General features: G+C 40.7%; 1 protein-coding gene across 7 annotated transcripts in view; it reads right to left on the bottom strand.

The window, feature by feature from the left end:
- Positions 1-5,755: 5,755 nt before the first annotated feature.
- SHPRH (SNF2 histone linker PHD RING helicase) overlaps positions 5,756-10,771 on the bottom strand; it is a 59,766-nt gene continuing 54,750 nt past the window's right edge. For 6 of the 7 annotated variants that reach the window (XM_072856169.1, XM_072856173.1, XM_072856174.1 and 3 more), the window contains exon 30: positions 5,756-9,983. In XM_072856169.1, the coding sequence (XP_072712270.1) occupies positions 9,887-9,983 (97 nt within the window). In that variant the 3' untranslated portion in view covers positions 5,756-9,886. The remainder of the gene's footprint in view (positions 9,984-10,771) is intronic. The other variant, XR_012041540.1, reaches the window with a different exon arrangement.

The following is a 10,771-nucleotide window of genomic DNA, read 5'->3' as shown; positions in this document are numbered from 1 at the left end:
AGCAAAACTTGTCAGTTTGTTTCAGGGAGGTCTATAAATTTATATAATACGAGTTTGAACTGTTATCCTTCACAAATCCACAGCATAAATTTGGCTAGGGAGTCCTATGACTTTTCTTAGGTGCACATTAAAACATGTATCACAGGGGTAAAACTTTTCAGTATTCCTGTTTGCTCAGCCACTGCAAAGCCCTGTATATTCATATCCCAAGATTTCAGTAAGAAAATGACTATAATATTAAATCACGAACACACAAAAATGTGCCACTGCATTTAGAGAAACATTAAGCTCCAATGAATCGGTTACACTTATGATCTTTCGCCCTTTGTTTATTCATTGTTCGTATTGGTGACTCCTTCCTCCCACAGGAAAATCAGCAGAAGGGCGCTTAGAGGAAGGTTTTACAACTATTCCTCAAATTTTCCCCCCAGTCTCCTCCCCATCCTCTCCAACTCCATCCAGTGTAGGTTCTGGCTCCACTACAGCATGTGCAACAGCAGCAGCAGATATGAATGGATCACTGGGACGTGGAGATCCTTCCATCTTTTCTGGCTGGTGGTGAAATGCTCTGGGCTTTCTACCTCTGTTAAGAGGAGCTGTATGACGGAATGTCTTTTCATCAGATCTGCTTTCAAGACCTAACAATGGTGGCAGCAGTTAGCACAGTATAATCATTTCCACAAAGTCCCACATTGCCTTACTAAGACTTTGTAAAAGACTAGAAGAGAAAAAACACATCTATGTCCTTTCCACGCTGCTGGTCCCCTTCCTGTGTGGACCGGACACACAGCATGCTCTCTGTGGTATTTGAAGGTTAGTGCCGTGAAGGTAGCATGCATTTAAGAGAACAGTAGTACACTATGGAAGATCTTATGTCATATTTAGGTATATTTGCTGCAGAATAGTGTGTATATTTTAAAAGTGCCCCATATCAAAGAAAACACTGCAGGAAGGAGCTGTTAGCTTTACACCTGTACTGCTTTGGTTTACTTTCCAGTATGTTGGGAGAAGCTGGAATAGAAACCAAGTCCGCTGCTTGCAGCTGCTGAATACATTCTTATAATAGAATGTGCATTAGTTTAAATGGGAGAAGGAAGAATAAGTATCATTATTTGTCATTTTGTGAGCAAATGTCCTTTTGTGAGCAGGAAATGGCCTTTATGTTAACAAACAGGAGATCAGAAACTTTTTGCAACCAAGATTTCCCATTCGCAGGGCCTGGGTTGCCAAAGGGGCAATAGAAGAGGCATTCCCAGGAATTATTGTTCCACAGCCCAATATAGGAATGTTTGGAAATTACACAAAAATAATCCCCCTCGGAAAGACTTAGGTTAACTTTCACATTGCTTAAGTAAACCTCCAGTTTGGTGATGTAAAAGTAGGTGCTCATCACTTCAGTCAAATGTGCCCCCTATTCCCTCACCATTTGTTCTAGTGTTGCTTCAAAGCCTACGGTGCAGAATACAAACCAAGTTAACTGCATGCGAGGAAGAAGGAAAACAAAAAATGTCACAGTTGGAGAATGAGAAAGAAGTATGTCAAATATAATGGCTTTGTCTGTTCTCTATAAAATGTACTCCCTATCTTATCAATGTACCCCAAAGCTGATTTTTTATAAATGCATATAAAGCACCTGGTGGAACAGCAGCCCTATATCAATATGCAGTTTTAATAGTAATTATCTGGTTGTCCAAGACAACATGCTAAATATGTATATAAATATATACATATGCTCTATTAGTGCAGAACAAGCCACTAAAAATGGTTGAATGCACCTTGGCATTTTAAGTGCCATTCTCTTACAGAATAGAGTATTTTCAGTTGGAAGGGACCTACAATGATCATGTAGTCCAACTGCCTGACCAACTCAGGGCTGACCAAAAGTTAAAGCATGTTGTTAAGGGCATTGTTCAAATGCCTCTGAAACACTGACAGGCTTGGGGCACCAACGACCTCTCCAGGAAGCCTGTTCCAGTGTTTGACCATCCTCTTGGTAAAGGAATGCTTCCTAATGTCCCGTTTAAACCTCCCCTGGCGCAGCTGTGAACCATTCCCACGTGTCCTGTGACTGGACACCAGAGAGAAGAGCTCAGCACTTCCCTCTCCACTTCCCCTCCTCAGGAAGCTGTAGAGAGCAATGAGGTTGTCCCTCAGCCTCCTTTTCTCCAAACTAGACAACCCCAAAGTCCTTAGCCCCTCCTCACAGGACATCCCTTCCAGCCCTTTCACCAGCCCTTTCTTTGTTGCCCTCCTCTGGACGCATTCAAGGACCTTCACATCCTTCTTAAATTGTGGGGCCCAGAACTGCACACAGTACTCAAGGCGAGGCTGCACCGATGCTGAATACAGCGGGATCATCACCTCTTTTGGCCGGCTGGTTATACTGTGCTGGTTATACTGATGCAGCCCAGGATGTGGTTTGCCCTCGTGGCTGCCAGGGCACACTGCTGACTCACATCGAGCCTGCTGCCGACCAGCACCCCCAGATCCCTTTCTGCAGGGCTGCTCTCCAGCCACTCCTCTCCCAATTTATACTTGTGCCCGGTGTTACTCTGTCCTAGCTGCAGAATCTGGCATTTGGACTTGCTAAATTTCATCCCATTAATCACTGCCCAGTGCTCCAATCTATCTAGGTCCCTCTGCAAGGCCTCTTGTCCCTCAAGGGTCAACAGCACCTCCCGGTTTGGTATCATCAGCAAACCTGCTAATGGTGCATTCAACTCCTGCATCCAGATTGTTGATAAATATGTTGAACAGAACTGGCCCTAGAATTGAGCCCTGAGGAACACCGCTGGTGACTGGTTGCCAGCCAGATTTAGCCCCATTCACTACAACCCTTTCAGCTCTGCCCTTCAGCCAGTGCACCATTAATCTGCTCATTTATCAGATGGACAACTTGTCCAGAAGGATGCTGTGAGGGACAGTATCAAAAGCCGTATTAAAGTCCAGAAAAACTACATCCACTGCCTTCCCTTCATGCACTAGGCGGGTGACCTTATCATAGAAGGGTATCAAATTAAACAGGACTTTCCCTTTGTGAACCCACGCTGACTGTGCCTGATGATCGCATTATTCTGTAAATGCCTTTCAGTGGTACCCAGTATAATCTTCTCCATAATTTTTCCAGGAACTGAGGTTAGACTAACAGGTCTGTAGCTGCCCTTTTTGTAGACTGGAATAACACTGGCTAGCTTCCAGTCAGCAGGGACCTCCCCAGACTCCCAAGACCTTTGGTAGATGACTGAGAGGGGTCCTGCCATAACATCTGCTACCTCCTTCAGTACTCTGGGATGAATCCCATCAGGCCCCATGGACTTGTGAACATTCAGCTGATACAGCTGGTCCCTGACAATTTCAGTGTCCACAAATGGAAAGTCACTGTTCCCACACTAGTGGTCCTCCATCTCAGGGGACTCCAACAGTGACAGGACAAAACTCCATCAGAGTAACAAGAAAGGCAGTCTAGATTTCCTTCCTTAACCAAATGACATAGTCAAGAGAAAGCCTAGATTCATCAACAAAAGTTCTTAGACAAATAATGATAACCTGTTAGCATAAAGAGGGGATAATTCACAGCAACATAGCATGAATCCTGCTAGCTCACTAGCCCTCATAGGAGGAAAAAGCTTAATTAAAAAACCCCACAACTATCTAAGCCAGCTTACACTAACAACTTACATTTTGAGACACCCTGTAAGCAGTCAGACCGTACGCTTGGTAGAATTTGGAAAGGTAGTTTCTACTTGATGTGAAGGTTGCTATCAAACCAAGAGATGTTACATCATGGAGATAATGATATTTGTTCCTAAACTGATAAAATTTGGTATGTGTCCAGTTGAATGAATAGGGCTGGGCACTTACTTATGCAAAATCTATAAACAGACAAAACAAAGGGACTTGGAATTTAAGACCTGGAAGCCTGACATCTTGTATATAGAAGGAAACTGAGCCAGAGGTTTACAGATATCTCACATGCCAAATTTATAAGTAGAATTATTCTACTATTTAGAAACCCTATGTCATTTACTCCCCCCCCCCGCCCCCGATGACTTTATTCCTTAACTACATTCAAAAGCTACAAGTTCAACTAACTGTCCTCTTTACATGCTGTATGAATGTAGAATATGTAGAATGACTACTTGGGACTTGAATTCAATACTGCAGCGATTTAACAGCTATCTATTCTTTGCTCCTCCTCTAAAGAAGAGAAGACAAGACAGTGGATGCACCAGGACTTGTGATAGTGGTTCAGGTGCACTTATGAATCCAAAACCTATAGACTTTACAACTAAAAACTTGTAAGCCTCACTGATTGCTCATTAATTAGATTACCAGGTCTTTTTATATGTCAGCTGTACAATATAAAACCATAAATATAGAAGTTAACAGACTGAAATTCAACATCTGCTTCTACAGTGGCAAAGAATAAGGGTAAGTTAAGGCATTACAGGTACAAAAAAGAATTTATACCAGGCTAAAATTCCCTTTACCCCTGACACTTTTCCTCTGGCACAATAAGCTAGTTTTACTGTAGGCATTTTATGGATTATGACTCTTTTACTCGACTTCCACTGACCAATGACAAACATTCTTTGTAACAAACTGATGAGCTAGGGATGGGTGGAGGGTGGGGGGGTGGGATGGGATGACAGACACAGAGAAAGGGAGACGCACAGAGAGAGAGAGGGAGAGACAAGGATATCTTGGACCTCCTTTTTTCTCCATTATGAAATTCCTCTAACCTACGTTTATAGTATATAATCTCGTAAAGACCGTACTTGTTTCAGGCAACCAAAAAAGGAAGAAAATCACAGGCACAGTGGCTTTGCAACTAGCCTTTCAGTCTGTAGAAAAGCTTATCATACAGACTTTAAGCAGTAAGTCTTTAGATTAAGCTTCAGAAACAGGCTCCATAGAAAAAAACCCAGATTTTCCTTTAGAAACTCATCTAATTCCTTACCTTGGGGGAGCAATAAATTTCAAGGTTAATTTTTCTTACATTGGTCAATGCAAGATTGATCAATACAGACTTTTCCCCCTCCAATTTAAGTTTGCAGACGACACCAAGTTGTGCAGGAGTGTTGATCTGCTTGAGGGTAGGAACTCTCTACAGAGGGACCTGGACAGGCTGGATCAATGGGCTGGGGCCAGTTGTGTGAGGTTCAACAAGGCTGAGTCCTGGGTCCTGCACTTGGGCCACAACAACCCCATGCAACACTACAGGCTTGGGGAAGAGTGACTGGAAAGCTGCCTGGTGGAAAAGGACCCGGGAGTGTTGGTTGACAGCCAGCTGAATATGAGCCAGCAGTGTGCCCAGGTGGCCAAGAAGGCCAATGGCATCCTGGCTTGTATCAAAAATAGTGTGGCCAGCAGGAGTAGGGAAGTGGTCATCGCCCTGTTCTCAGCACTGGTGAGGCCGCACCTCGAATACTGTGTTCAGTTTTGGGCCCCCCACTACAAGAGAGACATTGAGGTGCTGGAGCGTGTCCAGAGAAGGGCAACGAAGCTGGTGAAGGGTCTGGAGCACAAGTCTGATGAGGAGCGGCTGAGGGAACTGGGGTTGTTTAGCCTGGAGAAAAGGAGGCTGAGGGGAGACCTTATTGCTCTCTACAGCTACCTGAAAGGAGGTTGTAGAGAGGTGGGGGTCGGTCTCTTCTCCCAAGTAACAAGTGATAGGACGAGAGGAAATGCCTCAAGTTGCGCCAGGGGAGGTTTAGACTGGATATTAGGAAATTTTACTTCACTTAAAGTGTTGTCAAGCATTGGAAGAGGCTGCCCAGGGAAGTGGCTGAGTCACCATCCCTGGAGGTATTTAAAAGACATTTGGATGAGGTGCCTATGGACATGGTACAGTGGTGGTCTTGGTAGTGTTAGGTTTATGGTTGGACTTGATGATCTTAAAGGTCTTTTCCAACCTATACGATTCTGTGATTCTGAATTTAACTGAAGCACAGTTGCTAATTAAACGAATAATTCTAGGACTCCTGGAACATATAATGTAGTCATAAGGATTGCAAAAAGGGATGGAAAGAGGACAGCACTATTTGTGCAGCAAAGACAGTGGTAGAGAGTTGTTAACTGGTCCTCAGCCACTAATCTAGACAGAATCTTACAGGAAGAAGTATGTCTAATTATGGTTTTAACCAGAAACAACTACACATTTTTATTTCTGATTTATATTGAAGCACAGTTACTTCTGAAGTAGAGGGTGCTCTGCTGGCAGACAACTTGAATACATCTACAGATACTGGCAGAAAAGTGGTTTTGGAAGACCTCTCTCACAAAAAGCATCATCAACTCTTAAGTCCATTCCTTAATATGCAACTTTAATATGCATGAGAAGACTGAGGTAAATATCCTTTTGTAGTATCTGACCTGCATGAAAACTATAGTGTATCCCAGACTTTCATTAGTATGCTAAAAAGTTACCTAACAGGTTAACATGAAAACCTTTTCCTGGCATAGACTGATTTAGAGAGCAAAGAGGACTTTATCTTACAAACTCATTTAAAGATCCACAGTGAAATTCACAGAGGTCAATTTAACACCCTAAGGGAATCCACTCCTTAGTTTCCAACACTATCATATTGTGTGGTTCAAGGAAGTCTACTATTTGCATCAAGCTTTTACAGATACCTAAATAAGATGACATCTCTGTTCTACAAGGCACTAACTTTTATATACAGGGAGAAAAACCTGTCCTGAAATCTTCACCAACTATAGTCAAAAAACTCTCAACGTTATTTGTCATGGAACTGAAAGAGATGAAAGGTCAGCACTGAGTTCTTCAGAATCAGTTGGAGCCTCATTTTTAAAGGGACTGACTTCACTGGATAAATAATACATGCTTTAGTGAGAGAACACATGAGAATCTGGTACATGACTGTGAGTGTGTCCACACAAATATTATGCAAACACTGCAGTCAGTATTTATAGATTTCTGTCTTCTGTGCAAAATGCCATTTCTATGAGTACATTGGAACTATTACAATAGGGCAAAGTTTGTTCTCAGCTAAGATACCATCTTTCAAAGAGTGTTCTCCTGACAGTGAAATCATGGCAGCATCATGAAAACAGGCTTACTGTGCTTTGGTAAGAGAGATGCAGACGTACATGCCGCACCCTTAGCGGGGAAGGGGGGGGGGGGGAAGAGAGGGGGAAAAAAAAAGAGTTCACCTCATGAGGTGTCTTAAGATGTCTGAAAGAAAACCTTTGTCAAAGAAACTAAATGTTGCAAAGAATGGCAAAAAGTGGTAAATTACCATTTGGTTTCTTTTTCAAAATAATTCTTTAAATTTAGTCTCTGTACTTAATATTATGTGAAACTTGAACAATCCATTTTACTACTGACACAGGCTATATACTCCAATGGTTGAACCTTCCAACTTCAAGAGGTGCTTTAACACAACTAGTGTACACATTTTAATGTTATAGCTCTAGAGCTCTAGGTACCGGTGCTCCAGGGCAGTCAGGAGAGTGCCTAGAACCAGATCTCTGGCATTCCATGCTGTTATGTGAGCATAAAAAAAAAAGTCATGACTAAAGACTCATGCACTGCTTGATGAGAAGCTATGCTTTTGGTTAGGAATCCAAAAGCCACATTTTTGTAAAAAAACAATGATACCACTGTCTTGATATAAATAAGCCAAAACTGTGTGGAGCTTGGGAAACCTCTCCTAGCAGATATTTTTCAGTTTGCTTCCTCTGTCTTCACATTCACTGACAACTATCATTCCCACATCTAGTGATGTAAAATGGGAGCTATGAGTGTAAACAGTGTGCTTCCACAGTTTTTAACATAGATGTATCATTTCTCAGAGTGAACAGCAGCTCCTTGTTCAGTCACATTACGTTGTACAATATTAAAATTCTCTGAGGACGATGAGGAAACGGGAATGTTTGTTGCTGCCCTCAGAGTTCCTGGAGTGTCTGTACAGCATGATCTCCAGTACACTGTAGAATAATTTAGGCTGGAAGGGATCCATGGAGGTCATCTGGTCCAACACACCACTCAGTAGGGCCAACTCTGAAGCTGGATCAGGTTGCTCAGGGTCATTTGAGTTCCCAGTACGTTCAAGGATGGAGATGTCACAGTTTCTGTGCAAACTATTTGATCAAAATCTCATTTAAAAAAAAGTGTACTGTCTATTCTATTTCCCTTGAGGCAAACTGTAATCTGCAAAAAATCAGTAATCTCCAAAACAAAATGTATAAATAAGACTAATACATATTACAAATATAGGAAATAAAGCTACATTATCTGTGAATTTACTCAAATAGTCTTTAGAACAAAGTATCTAATCGGTCCAGAAAGACAACAGACTATAAATGCCAAAACCCCACTTCTTGATACAATATTATTCATGTAAATGCTATTCACATTTGTTGTCAGCAGTGGAAAACTTGTCTGCCATGCGGATAGACTTAATACCCAAACAGTGCAACTCAAATGTAGTGTGACTGAAAACAGAACGCAAGAATCTCAATAACTATATGGCAAATCTATTTAGCAGACATGATTAGCGTAAAAATTCTAAGATGGTATTTCTTAAAGGACTCAATTTCAACCTCAAGTAAGATTTCTAAAATATACATAAAACTTTGTCTACTGAAACAGTAAATATTGTAATTTGAGGGAAGTATCCTGTTGCTTATGCATATACATTTGCCCAGTCTCTAAACACAAAATTGTGCCTAACACCAACTGCGTAACTAAGCTTGCTTCCGTAATACCTGGTGTTAAGCAAATGTGTATCCATAACCTATGCCAAAAGGCTTAGAATTTATCTTGCCTACTTTCAGCAGTCTAAAAGTTAGCCTAGATTTGTTTTCTAAACTCTCTACTGTCAATAGAGATGGGGTAGAGTGATCTGGCATATCTAAGGATGAAGTTTCACAAAAGTTTCATCTCTCTACGCTGATTATTTAACTTAGACTAGGTACCTAATAATTAGACTGCCTACCTTAATCTCATCTATTTTGAATATTTAGATTGCTGCATCTTTAAGGGGGAGAACTAGACAAAGAAATCAGGCTGAGAAAATGTACATAAGCACCAAATGATTATAAAGTGATCAGCAGCTGAACCAATTAATTTTGTAAAAATTCCATAACAAATGCATTACTTCATTTGGTTGGGTTTTTTAAACAAAGCACTAAATTAGTCATGGCTTCAAGAATAAGTGAAAACATGTACAGTAAGTTCAAGTATTTAACTGATTACCAGACCAACACACATACAAAAAGCATAATTTAATTATCATCATTTTGCAGTGAGTAAGCATTAACAATGAAATTTTTAACTGTCACAAGTCTTTATGAATATCTAAAAGCCTAATACAAATATCCAAATTATTAGTAAAGATTAGTCATTTAAACTGTTACCAATAAGACGTTCAGTAACTCTGCATTAAATGCTAACAAGCCCTTTCTAGAAGAACATTAATTTACAGTCATTCTTTCTAACAATTCTTTGTGCAGTAAAAAAAATTATTTGTGTTTTTCTGCTTCCCTTTCCCACCCAACCACCCACATAGTTTTGCTCTCAGACCGAGCTACTAGCCAATCAAACCTGATGGTAAAAATCCTCTCAACCAAGGGTCCAAGACCTCAGTTTTAGCATCCAGCTCAAATGCTCTTTGGGAATAAAATCCATGTTTTTGTATAATGTGCAAAGTGCAAGTTTTCTCCAGTGCTATCAGAAGTGTGTGCTGCTAAGAACTTCACCACAGAAGAAAACAGTAACAATTAAGACTTTTCGATTTCCAATAGCTCTGTTATGGACAAATATTAGATGATGTTTACAGGAATGACAGATCAAGTGGATTATATACCGGTGCTTATTAGGTCAGGTACTTTCTGATTTCATTAGGCCAAACCAATGTTTTTACTCAAGTTCTTCAGTTTCCTCTGTAAAAAGGTCAGCCAAATCTGCCACTGTCAGAACTGAGGCTTCTGACTGTTTCATGGAAGAGCTCGTGTGGCTGTGGGAAAAAATTGCATGCAGACATCAGAGAAGGAATCAACTTAAGTAACAAGCTGTATGCACTGAAGACAGACCACACGGTTCAGAGTCCAATAACTGTTCAGCTTTGAAGCTCAGCAGGAAAACACACTTTCTATCAGCGAAAATACATACACTGATCTGCTACTTCTCTTGCACATTTGGAGTAAAATACAAAGTCCATCTACTGTCCCTAACAGTGGTCACCACCAAACACTGCAGAGGCAGCAGAACATGGGATAATCCGCTTTACCCTCTTAACAGTTAAGGGATTGGCTTCAGCTTCCATGCGTAAGGTTTGATATTACTTTCAAAACATTAGCTCTCATTCGATCATTCAACCACAGTATATTTATCTGAATTTTATATGCAAAAGTAGTGCTACTTTACAGATATGGAAACTGATTAAATCATTCTTTCAAAGCTAAAGCTGAAATCTTTCACAACTCCAGCCAAAGATATGCATGAAAATTTTTAGTCTCATAATTTAAGAGCCAAAAAACTGGAAAAATAACTAATTTTCTTAAACTAAGGCCTTCTCTTAGATTTGTTATGCATATACAATATAGTTACAGAGGGACAAACCTCTTATACTTTCTGCATAAAGAATGTAAATACCACTTTTGTTCCACTCCCAGTCTGTCATTGCTTATAGGTTTTGAAAAGATAAACACAGTAAAAACTGCTTTCTGTGTCTGCACACCAGACTGTCTTATGAGCTAGCATCTGGATAACTCTTGCACTGACTGCAAAACCAACCAGTGTGAC

This window comes from Ciconia boyciana, chromosome 3 (genome assembly GCF_034638445.1).
Source record: "Ciconia boyciana chromosome 3, ASM3463844v1, whole genome shotgun sequence".
Lineage (NCBI taxonomy): Eukaryota > Metazoa > Chordata > Aves > Ciconiiformes > Ciconiidae > Ciconia > Ciconia boyciana.
The sequence above is the reverse complement of the archived record's forward strand: the minus strand, read 5'-3'. Positions and strand labels throughout refer to the sequence as shown.